This window comes from Mustela putorius, unplaced genomic scaffold, assembly GCF_011764305.1.
Source record: "Mustela putorius furo isolate JIRA1106 unplaced genomic scaffold, ASM1176430v1.1 tig00003834_pilon_pilon_pilon, whole genome shotgun sequence".
NCBI classification, from domain to species: domain Eukaryota; kingdom Metazoa; phylum Chordata; class Mammalia; order Carnivora; family Mustelidae; genus Mustela; species Mustela putorius.
Window position 1 is genome coordinate 36,587,120 of NW_025421987.1, and position 13,091 is coordinate 36,600,210.

The 13,091-nt window shown below is 35.3% G+C and overlaps 1 protein-coding gene across 15 annotated transcripts in view; it reads left to right on the plus strand.

Moving 5' to 3' along the window:
- NECTIN3 (nectin cell adhesion molecule 3) overlaps window positions 1–13,091 on the plus strand; it is a 133,177-nt gene that overhangs the window by 34,001 nt on the left and 86,085 nt on the right. For 4 of the 15 annotated variants that reach the window (XM_004761473.3, XM_045088325.1, XM_045088326.1 and 1 more), the window contains exon 2: window positions 6,750–7,091. In XM_004761473.3, the coding sequence (XP_004761530.1) occupies window positions 6,750–7,091 (342 nt within the window). Of the gene's footprint in view, window positions 1–6,146; window positions 6,505–6,749; window positions 7,092–13,091 lie in introns of those variants that run through there. The other 11 variants (XM_013060890.2, XM_013060893.2, XM_004761471.3 and 8 more) reach the window with 9 other exon arrangements.

The following is a 13,091-nucleotide window of genomic DNA, read 5'->3' on the forward strand; positions in this document are numbered from 1 at the left end:
TATAACTGCTTATTAGTTTGAAGAGGTTTTCTTGGTCATTTCTTTCTGATTTTCTATGTAGACAGTCATGTCATCTGTGAACAAAGTTTTATTTCTTCTCTCCCAATCACTTTATTTCCCTTTCTTACTTTAGCTAGAATGTAAGAAATTATACTAGAATTTATATACTAGAAATTATGTTAAATTTCTAGGATAATGCTGAAAAGGTACAACAGAGGAGGGCTTCCTTGCCTTGTTCCTGATCTGATTGGGAAAGCAGCTAGTTTCTTGGCATTAGTATAATGTTAACTGTAGGTTTTTAAAAAATAGGTGTTCTTTCTCGAGTTGAAGATAATCCCCTCTGTTTCTATTTGGTTTTTCCCCTTTGTTGGTGAATAATATTTTATTGTAAGGCTGTACTACAATTTGTTTCTTCAGTCACTTGCTGATGGACATTTGGGTTGGTTCCAGTTTTTGGCTATTAAGAATAAAGTTGCTCTGGGGGCGCGTGGGTGGCTCAGTTGGTTAAGCATCTGCCTTCAGCTCAGGTTGTTATCCTGGGGATCTGGGATCCAGCCCTGAGTCAGTCTCCCTGCCAAGAAGGAAGTCTGCGTCTCCCCCAACTCTGCCCTTCCTTCCCATTCATGCTCTCTCCCTTACTCATTCTCTGTCTTAGGTAAATAAATAAAATCTTAAAGAAAGTTAGTTAGTTGCTGTGAACATTTGTGTACAGGTCTTTGTATAGACACACGTTTTCCTTTCCAGTGAATGAAAACAAGAATGAAATGGGTGGATGATATGGTGCTTGTATATTTAACTTTTAAGAAACTGCTGGTGTCTTCCAGTGTGATTGTACCATTTTGCAGTTCAACCAGCAATGAAGAAGAGTTCCAGTACCTTCACATTCTAAAATTTCATATCGTTAGTCTTTTTGATTTTTGGCCTCTTTAATGGATAAGTGTTGTGGTATCTTACTGTGATATTAATTTGCATTTTCTAATGATGTTGAGCACCTATTCATGTGCTATTGGGTGATGTGTCTGTTCAGATATTTTGCTCATTTTTTAATTGGCTTGTTTGTTTTTTCATGAAGTTTTAGGAGATCTTTTGTATTTTATTCTTTATAGATATAAATTCTTTCAAGTTCTTTATCAGATATAAATTCTTTATCAGATATGTTCTGCAAAGTTTTTTCCCAATTAAATGGCTTGTCTTAAGAGTGTGTTTTGAAGAGTAGAAAATACTTGATGAAATCCACTCGTGCTTTTGGTAACATACCTAAGATGTATTTGCCAGTCTAAAGTCACAAAAATTTGTATTTGCATGTCCGTGTGAATTTTAAGAAAAAAAGCTTGTCAATTTTTATAAAAATTTGCTTGGATTCAGATTGGGATTGTGTTTTATCAGTAGCACAATATAGAAAAAAATTAGTATTTTAAGAATATTGAGTCTTTTAGCCTATGAGAAACGTTTATCTTTCCATTTATTTTGGTCTTTAATTCACCTTAGCAATTTTTTATTTATTGGACAGATGGCAGTGAGAAAGAGACTGTAAGTAGGGGGAGTGGGAGAGGGAGAGGCAGTGAACTGTTGTCACTTTATATTTGGATTTTAGCACTTTAATGTGATCTCTAATATGAATGTCAAGTCATTTTGTTTGTTTTTGTTTTTAAATAACCCATAGAAGTTAGAGTACATGAATCATTACATTTTATTTTTCTGTCACAATTGTTTTTGAATATTTCCAAATGATTTGTGTTCTCTGTATGCTCTAAATAAATAAATTCAAATATACATGAAAAATCCAGACAGCTTTATTTTCACAGATCTAGAGTTTTCATGGGAGCTACAGGTAGGAGGGAAACACTTCTCTTTCTCTCTGAAAGGACAATTAATCAGTTAATGGTACAAATGATATGTTTTTCTTTGGTCTCTAGAGTATACAGTAGCCTGGAATACATTCTGACAATGTCAGATAGGGTCTTGCCAGATATGAAAGGTTCAAGTCTTTGCTGTTCCTTAGCCTCTTTATATTTTAGACTTACGTCATTCCTAATGATGAAGTTACTTCAGATAATTTAGGTCTTTATGTGATTTGGTGAGTGCTGTGAAGTGTGTAAACCTGGTGATTCACAGACCTGTACCCCTGGGGATAAAAATATATGTTTATAAAAAATAAAAAATTAAAAAAAAAAAAAAAAAAAAAAAGAAATAAACATTTATGTTTCTTCAGTATACACTTCTGCTCTCCTGTCAAACTCCATATGGAAAAGGGGAAGAAAAGCGTAGGGGTAGTCTCAGTGTTCTGGAGACCTTGAGAAATGAGGCGTTTGAATAGTGACTTTGGATAAGAACCATGGTGGAGAAACTCTTTCTCCGCAGTTTTAAGATTCCATGGGGGTGGAAATCTTACTTAGAAGTGGTTTTTAACTTTGGGGTTTTGTCTAGGATTGGAAAGTTATACACTTATTTGCAGGGAACAGATACTTAACTTTGGCTGACTAAAACACAAAAAAGGAGATACATTATTAGAAGCTCATGGAATCTCTAAGGGAGAGCCAGATTATCAAAACTTCTTGAGGGATTTAAGGATTGAAACAATAGAAAATAGAAAATTTCCAAGTTTACTTTTGCAAAAATTACCCAGAATAATTTTGTAGAAAAATTGGAGAGTAAAAATTACTCATTATCTCCTAGATATTAAAACAAAAGATGAAAAAGAAAAACTTGATAGTTGTTAATATTTATGAGTAAAATTAAAAACGTACTAAAAATAGCCATTTGTAGTTTCTTAAATCTACTCAAGCTCTTTACTAAGGGATCAGTTTTTCTGATCAAATCTATTAAACTCTTTTCTACCTTTTATGCTGAGAGTGGATTTCCCTATTTAAATACTGTAGAATATATTTACATGTTATAAATACGTTTTTGAGTCAGTGGATTCTTTTTTTTTCTTTTTCCTGTCTCCAAATAGTCCCCTTCATTAATGGTGGCTCACTAGGCCATAGTTCTTACCAGTTGAAAGGAAATATAATTTAGCATAATCCCTCCCAGGTTATTCTGATACCTAATGTCTTGGTGATCAGTTTGCTATAACAAAGCACTATGGACTGGGTGGCTTAAACAACAGATACTTATTTTTCACAGTTTTGGAAACTGAGAAGTCCAAGATCAAGGTGTGAGCAGATTCCATTCCTGATGAGGACCCTCTTCTTGACTTGAAGACAGACACTTGCTTTGTCCTCACATAGTAGAAAGAGAGAGAGCTTGTCTTTCTTCCTTTTCTTGTATGTCACCATAGGGGCTCTACCCTCAATACCTCATATATCTGATTACCACACAAGGGCCCCATCTATAGACATTATCACTTTAGAGATTAGGGCTGCAATAAAAAAATTTGGGGAAGTGCAAATACTCAGTCCGTAACACCTTATCCTATCTCTTTTCCATTTCCACCTGAGGAGAATTTAATTCTGCTTATTCTTATTTTTAATTTGCTATTATTGTGAACATTACTTATAAATGATTTTGACATCAAAGAGGAACACAAAGTAAAAACTGAAAGTTCTTCCCTAAATCCTCAGTATCCTACTCTCTAGGAATAACTAATGTTGCTTGCCAGAATATACAAAGTTATTGTCAGTATATGTGCACACACGTGTGCCTGTTTTTTACATTTTGATCTTCAGTCGTGTTTGTGTTTAGTGTGAAGCAGGGATCCATTTCCAAGTATTTAGCTCTTGTCCTTTCAGCATCTTGATTAATTCATTATTTCCTCGCTCATAGAAAAATATTGTTGTATATCAGTACAATATATATAATAGTACTGATAAATTTATAGGTCAGTTTGTATACTTTAAATTGTTTTCAGATACTAATAGTAAGCTTTTTATTATTTTTACTTTAGCATTTCCCCTCCCTCCTACTGGACCATTGATGTTTTAGAAATATTTCTTAGCTATTGTTCCTAGTCTTGTTTCAAGAATTTTTATCAGAAATTTCATTGCAGTTGCATTTGTGGTATGGGGCGATATGATGTCTAAATAGCATTAATTTTTCCTACAGGAATATGGCACATGTTACATTTATTCAAGTCAATTGCTCAGGTTTATTAGTTCTTCACAACTTTCTTCATGGGCATTTGAAATATTAATGTTTTACAGATACTGTTTTTTCTGTAATAAATTTGTAAAGATTATCACCTATCCTAACATGTTGATTATATATTTTTAATATATGCACCCATATTTTATATGCACCCTTTACTTGGCCGCCTTAGATTTTTCAGTTAACAGGTTTTTCGAATAATAATTCTGTCTGTTTCTTTCTAATGCTTTACCTTCCCTCTTTCTCTTTCTTTCTTTCTTTCTTTCTACATCATTGCGCTGGAATTTCCGTTTTCATTTGAACAGTGATAATGATACTGCACCATTTTGTCTTGATCTTTTTTAATAGCAATGCCCCCTTTTTCTAGTGTTGATGATGGCCACTGATTTGAGAAGAATCTACTTAATTATTAAGAATCCTTTTTTCCGGGCACCTCCGTGGCTCAGTGGGTTAAAGACCTGCCTTCAGCTCAGGTCACGATCTCAGGGTCCTGGGATCGAGGCCCACATCGGGCTTTCTGTTCAGCAGGGAGCCTGCTTCCTCCTCTCTCTCTGCCTGCCTCTCTGCCTACTAGTGATCTGTCTCTCTGTCAAATAAATAAATAAAATCTTTAAAAAAAAAAATCCTTTTTTCCGATAGGGAGAGGGTGGTTGGGTTACGGACATTGGAGAGGGTATGTGCTATGGTGAGGGCTGTGAAATGTATAAGCCTGATGACTCACAGATGGGGCATTATATGTTACATTGTATGTTAATTAAAATTATATTACATATTTATATTTATATATTAATCTATTTTATATATTTTATATATAAATAATTTTTATATTTATATATTTATATAACTTGTATTTATATGAATTTTATGTACAAAATTACTTATATATAAACAATTCTATATTATACATTATATGTTAATAAAAATTTATGAAAATCCTTTTTTCCTCAGTTGTTAGAGTTTTTTAAAAATTCAGATAATGAATGCTAAATTTTATAAAATGCCTTTTCAACCTCAAATGAGGAAGTCAATGTGAGCTTTCATTGTGATAGTTTAAAAATCTCTTTATATTCTTGGAATTTCCTACTTCATCATATGTCTTTTTCTTTAAACAAAAAGCTGGGTATTATTTCATAACATATGAAAAATTTAATATTCATAAATTGTCCTTTTATGTGTATATTCTGGTTTAGTACTAGACTTACGATAGCTTGCTAAAATACATTACAGTACTTATAATATTTATATATTAACTTAGTAATTATCTACACTTGAAAGCATGGTAAAACACAGTGGCAAATTTTGATGTCTCGGTACTTTTTTGGGGCAATGGTTAAAAAACCCTTTTCTTCCTTAACTGTTAAGTATAGTCACTGTGAATTGTCTATCCTTTTTCGTAATATATCTCCTAAATGGTACAATTCACTCTCTTGTTTGTTTACTTCTTTTTTAAAATTCATTTACAATTTGGATGGCATAGTTTGCCTAGTTTTTTATTTATATTTTATATATCATTTATGTTGTTTTCATCCCAAAAAGGGTTAGTGGAAATAATAATTTGTGAAGTTTTTGTTGTTGTTTAGAACTCTTTAAACATGTTTAAATACATTTTTCTTGTTTACTTTTTAAGTGATACTCTCTACATTTTTGTATTTATTTAAAAATATCAATAAGACCTTAAATTTCAAAGATACTATTTGTGCAGTGTATTGTTTTTACAGTTTGTAAAAACTGTAAAGTTTGTTTGAGTGTTTATACTGGTTTACTTCTGAATTTGAATATTTATTTTATCAGTACATATGAGTCATAAACTCTCCAAGGGCTTTATATATATGTTCTAATATACTTGTCGATCAGTAACATCTTGCTTGACTTTAGTATTCATAAATATTGGTCTTATTTATTCTAAAATAATTTAGATTTGGACCACGGAAGTCAGTATTACAAGGGAGAAATTTGATGTCATTTCATTTTAACTTTTGCTTATGGAATTATTTTTCTTCATCCATGAAATAGAAAAAAATTGATTTCACATTTACATAATTTTTTAAATTAATGTTTTCTAGTAGTGATCTATCTTAAATGAAGTTTTTTAATAGAGATTCTTGATAGAGGAATCCTCCAGAAGATACTTTGGTAATATATTTGGTTTGACAGATCCTGCATGTATTAGTGATCTATTACAAATTATAAATTACTCTAAAATTCAGTGGCTTTTAAACGACATGCATTTATTATCTCTCTTTGTGTCAGAAATTCATGCATGGCTCAGCTGGGTTCTATGCCTGAGTCTTTCACAACACTGCAGTCAGAGGTGTCAGGGCTGGGATCTCATCTGGAGGCTTAACTGGGGAATGATCTCCTTCCAAGCTTATTCTCGGCCCAATGTAGTGCTTTTCCCACTGCGACACATATTGACAGGTATTTGATTTATTTGAGAGTCACTCTTTGGGTCTAACATTCAGCCCCAGGAACATCTACCTCTTTTGAGCTCTTCCTGTTATTTAGTCATAAATGTATGTGTGTATGTGAATGTGCATGGACATGCAGGTGAGCATCTATAGAAGGGTAAGTGGGAGGGACAGAGAGAAACAAGCAGGGAGGGAGAATGATCATATGTTAGTATAACTTTTTTCTATTTTTAAGAACTATTTTTTCCCCCATAGGTGCCTTAGCTGGGCCAATTATTGTGGAGCCACATGTCACAGCAGTATGGGGAAAGAATGTTTCATTGAAGTGTTTAATTGAAGTAAATGAAACTATAACACAGATTTCATGGGAGAAGATCCATGGCAAAAGTTCACAGACTGTTGCAGTTCATCATCCTCAGTATGGATTCTCTGTTCAAGGAGAATATCAGGGAAGAGTCTTATTTAAAAACTATTCACTTAATGATGCGACAATTACTCTACATAACATAGGATTTTCTGATTCTGGAAAATACATATGCAAAGCTGTTACATTCCCGCTTGGAAATGCTCAATCCTCTACAACTGTAACTGTATTAGGTAGGTATGCTTGAATTGTATATTTTGGTGGTACTGGCAAGGATTATAATAAAATTTTTTTTAAGATTTTAAAATAATTAACTGTATATACATAAGCCTAGATTTGAAATAATTCAGATATGATTTTTCAAGTGTTTTCTTAAAAATCTGTGATTCTCTGCTCTCTCAATTTAAACAAAATTTTGTATCTACCTACCTATCTGTGTAATGCTGTGTGGTTCTTAGTTATTTTACTTTTTTCATGAAAGATTGGTTTTTAATTACAATACTAAAATGCTGAGTGTTTTTGAATTTTCAGTATTCTTTCTCAAAATTTCAAACTTTAAATTTCCATTTTTAAATAAGCTTGTCCATTTATTTAAATGACTGTTGTCTTAGAGCCATTGATATATTTCCATGTTTCTGAAATCAGATTTTACGTCTGCCACTGTGGATTTCATAGCTGTTTGATCCTTGGGCCTTTGCTTCTAATCAGCAGTCTTCTGCTTTTTCCTTTCTCATAACTTAAAATTTATGGAGGAATTTAAAATGAGCTTATTATTGTTAAGATAGCCACTTGCAGTGAAAGGTATACTAATTTGGAAATACTGGCTTGTATTTTTAGAATACCAGAGTAAAGATTAAGGAGTAATAGCAACCTTAGCATTTTCCAATCAAAGTAGGACTCCTTTAACAGGCAGTCTTTGCATCTGCCTGTTTGTCTCTTGGGGACTTGGTTGGATCTGCTGATAGCTCCCCTCCTCAACCCTCCTTCTTCACTTTCCTTCTGGGTGTTACACCCTAGTAAAAAGCACTTTGTGCTCCTCACTTGGTCTTAGTGTCTGCTTCCAGAGCAGCAAACAAATGCACTGCCCCTAATATTTAAAGGCATTATTTCAGGGTCTCTGACATGCAGGAAAGCCATTTTGTTCAGCTCTTGTCAGATATTTTTTCATGTTGAGAGATACTACTTAAAAATTGAAATTAAATTAAATATTTGAGAATTTCATATGTTTATGACAATGCCTGAACACCTGTGGGAAAATATAACTCATGTTTATGAAAGATACTTTTGAGAAACTTTGACTAGAAGGCAGGGAGCATTGGGTGTTATACACAAACAATGAATCCTGGAACACTGAATCAAAAACTAATGATGTACTGTATGGTGACTAACATTAACATTACAAAAAAAAAAAAGAAGAATAGGTCCAGAAACAAACAAAACAAAAAAGAAGGCAAAAATAAATACCTGAAAAATCAAGTGCAGGCCATCAGGGTTAAAAAAGGTCATAAAAAAAGTTCAATGGCTAGAAAACAGTAGTTTTGTATGGAAGAGGGAACCCATTGGAGTAAGGGGTTTTTTTGCTTTAAATTCTAGTAATTGCCCCTAAATTATCAGTGATTTAAAACTGAGGAGTGTTTATAGTATAAGACTAGTCATGATCTTTACCACGCCTATGTATCTAGCTTCATCTATTTCATCTCTTTCTCCACTTTACAACACAAATAATCATGATGAACTATTTGTAGTTCTGATAATACCGGTTTTTGTTTTACATGTGTTTTTCTTTCTTCTTGGATTGCTTTCTTTTTCTTCCTGTCTTCCTAGTTCTTATATTTAACTGCTATTTATCAAACCACATCCTTTTAGAAAGCCATTGTTGAAATATATACCCACTTGCAGTTTGATTTTCTTTCTTTCTTTCTTTCTTTTGGCTCTTTTGCCATTTTTTCTTGAGCTTATCTATTGCAGCAGTTACCATACTGTTTGTTGTGTCTTTTCTACATTATAAACACATGGTGGACTACAGCTCTGTACTTTTAAATTTAACTTTATCTCTAAGGCCTACAAGAATTCCTGGTATACAGCAGCCATACACCATGAGTGTTATTTAAGTAGGGTATAGGAATGGATTGGTAAAACTTAGTAGTATACAAAAGTTGTATAGAAAAACAGTTGAACCAGTCGTTGAATTTTGGATAGATTTGGGGTAAGCAGAGGGAAGTAAGTATAGGGATAATAAATGAGCCAGTGTGGGGAGGCAGAAAACAATATACAATAAGGCAGAGTTCTTTTTAGCATCAGTGTTGTTGACATTTTGGGCTGGAATTCTTTGCTCTAGTGAGCTGTCCTGTCCATTGTAGACTGTTTGGCAATGTCTGTGGAGACATTCTAAGTTATCGTCACTGAAAGACTGCTGCTAGCATCTGGTGGGTCTTTCAGTGTTGATAACTTAGAATGTCTCCAGATATTGCCAAGGGTCCTCTGGAAGAGGAGAGGAGAGATCACTCATTGTTGAGCGATTAGTGAAATCACTCATTAGTGGAATCACTGAATAATTTTTTGATTGTTCAGAGGATTTATGTAAAGTACAAGAACTAAAGGCTAGAAAGTTTGAGTAGGACTGCATTAAAGTAACTTGAATGTTATAATGGAGAATTTGAGCTTTGTATTACCTGAAATGCCAAATTTGTATAAGATATTGTACTTCTTGCCTCCCTTCTTCTACCCTCAGACTCCTACTATGTAAAGTGTGGTTGCTGAACTGGCAGCATTGGCATCACTTGGGAGTTTATTAGCAATATAGGATTTGGGGTCCCTCTCAAACTTATTGAATGATAAGTCTACATTTTAGCAGGATTTCTAAGTGATTTGTATACAGAATGAAGTTTGAGAAACACTGGTTTGATCACCTTCTTACCTTGCTTAGAGGGATATTTAAGTCATAATAGACTAGATTTAGGGAGTAATGTGATAAAAGTTATGATTTATGAAGGTCAGTTAGGTGTTTTGATGGATTGAAATGAAGAGGTCCGAGGGGGAGGAGTCAAGATGGCAGAGGAGTAGCAGGCTGAGATCATATCAGATAGCAGGAGATCAGCTAGGTAGTTTATCAAACCTTTCTGAACACCTACAAATCCAACAGGAGATCAAAGAGAAGAAGAGCAGCAATTCTAGAAACAGAAAATCGACCACTTTCTGAAAGGTAGGACCTGCGGAGGAGTGAATCCAAAGCAACGGAAAGATAGACTGCAGGGGGAGAGGCCAGCTCCCAGCAAGCAGGGGAGCAACGGAGCACAAAATCAGAACTTTTAAAAGTCTGCTCCACTGAGGGACATGGCTCCAGAGGCTAAGCCAACTTGAAGCCCACTTGGGGGCGGTGTGGTCTCAGATCCCATGGGGTCACAGAAGAATCAGGGGTGTCTTAGTGTTGCCGAGCTCACAGGTATTAGAGCAAGGAAGCTGGCTACAGAGACAGAGCTGAGGAGTGAGCTCTCAACTTGGAGTTACCTTAAACTGTGATCCGTGGCACAGTCAGGCCACTGCTCTTTGAGCAGGGACTCCAGAAGATCCGGGGAGACCCCCCCCCCGCCGCCTCCCCAGAAGAGCCGCAGGGATCTGCTGGGTTTGGAGACTACAGGCGGAGCTGTGTGCCAGAGACAGAGATGCTTGGTCACAGGCTGGGTGAGCTTGGAGGGTGGCCAGAGGCCAGGGAGACGAGAGTGATTGAATCCTTTTCTCCGAGGGTGCACTGAGGAATGGGGCCCTCAGCTCTCCATTACTCCGAGCTGGAGATTGGGAGGCCACCATTTTCATTCCCGTTCTCCAGAGCTCTACAGAAAGCCTTCAGGGAACAAAAGCTCCCAAAAGTCAACCAGAGCAGATTACTTAGCCTAGCCACTAGTAAGGGCAGTGCAATTCTGCCTCCTGCAATGACACTTGAGAATCACTACAACAGGCCCCTCCCCCAGATGATCAGCAAGAAATCTAGCCAAGACCAAGTTCACTTATCAAGAACAGCAGAATTCCAGAGGAGGAGAAAGCAAGGCATGGAATTCATGGCTTTGTCCTCATTATTCTTTAGTCTTGCAAAGTTAATTTTTTAAATTTTATTTTTTTCTATATGCTAATTTTTTTAAACTTTTACCCTTTCCTCTATTAACGTTTTAAAACTAGTTTATCTTAACAACACCTTTCATAAAAAAGATCTTTCTGAACCTTCATTATTATACTCATATTTTATCCTTCATTGTATCTAACTAGAGTTCAGAATGATGATTCTCAAGGTGCTAGCCGGGCTCGAAAAAGGCATGGAAGATATTAGAGAAACCTGTCTGGAGAAATAAAAGCCCTTTCTGGAGAAATAAAAGAACTAAAATCTAATCAAGCTGAAATCAAAAAGCTATTAATGAGATGCAATCAAAAATGGAGTCTCTTACTGCTAGGATAAATGAGGCAGAAGAGAGAATTAGTGATATAGAAGACCAAATGACAGAGAATAAAGAAGCTGAGTAAAAGAGAGACAAACAACTACCGAACCATGAGGGGAGAATTGGAGAGATAAGTGATACCATACGATGAAACAACATTAGAATAATTGGGATTCCAGAAGAAGAGGAAAGAGAGAGGGGAGCAGAAGGTATATTGGAGAGGATTATTGTAGAGAATCTCCCTAATATGGCAAAGGGAACAAGCATCAAAATCCAGGAGGTGCAGAGAACCCCCTCAAAATCAATAAGAATAGGTCCATGCCCCATCATCTAATAGTAAAATTTACAAGTCTTAGTGACAAAGAGAAAATTTTGAAAGCAGTTCGGGACAAGAAGCCTATAACATACAATGGTAAAAATATTAGATTGGCAGCGAACTTATCCACAGAGACCTGGCAGTCCAGAAAGAACTGACATGATATATTCAGAGCACTAAATGAGAAGAACATGCAGCCAAGAATACTATACCCAGCTAGGCTGTCATTGAAAATAGAAGGAGAGATTAAAAGCCTCCAGGACAAACAAAAACTAAAAGAATTTGTAAATACCAAACCAGCCCTACAGGAAATATTGAAAGGGATTCTCTAAGCAAAGAGAGAGCCTAAAAGTAGTAGACCAGAAAGGAATAGAGATAATACACATTAATAGTCACCTTACAGGCAATAAAATGGCACTATATTCATATGTCTCAATAGTTACCCTGAATGTAAATGGACTAAATGCCCCAATCAAAAGACACAGGGTATCAGAATGGATTAAAAAAACAAAACCCATCAATATGCTGTCTACAAGAAACTCATTTTAGACCCAAGGACAACTCCACATTTAAAGCGAGGGGGTGGAAAACAGTTTACCATCCTAATAGACATCTAAAGAAAGCTGGGGTGGCAATGCATATATCAGATCAATTAGATTTTAAGTCAAAGACTATACTAAGAGATGAGGAAGGACACTATATCATACTCAAAGGGTTTGTCCAACAAGAAGGCCTAACAATTTTCAATACCTATGCCCCTAACATGGGAGCAGCCAACTATATAAACCAATTAATAACAAAATCGAAGAAACACATCGACAAAAATACAATAATAGTAGGAGACTTTAACAACCCCCTCACTGAAATGGACAGATCATCTAAGCAACAGAACAACAAGGAAATCAAGGCCTTTAATCACACACTGGACCAGATGGACATCACACATAGATTGAGAACATTCCATCACAAAGCAACAGAATAAACATTCTTCTCTAGTGCACATGAAACATTCTCCAGAATAGATCACATCCTGGGTCACAAATCAGGTCTCAACCGGTATCAAAAGATTGGGATCATTTCCAGCATTTTTTCAGACCACAATGCTCTGAAGCTGGAACTCAATTTCAAGAGGAAATTTGGAAAGAACACAAATACATGGAGACTAAACTGCATTCTTCTAAATAATGAATGGGTCAACCAGGAAATTAAAGAAGAATTGAAAAAAATCATGGTAACAAATGATAATGAAAACACAACGGTTCAAAATCTGTGGGACACAGCAAAGGAAGTCCTGAGAGGAAAATATATAGCAATCCAAGCCTTTCTCAAGAAACTAGAAAGGTGGCTTTCCAGATGGCTTCCCATCTGGAAAGAAACAACCTAAGTCTACACCTAAAGGAGCTGGAGAAAGAACAGCAAAGAAAACCTAAACCCAGCAGGAGAAGAGAAATAAAGATCAGAGCAGAAATCAATGAAATAGAAAGCAAAAG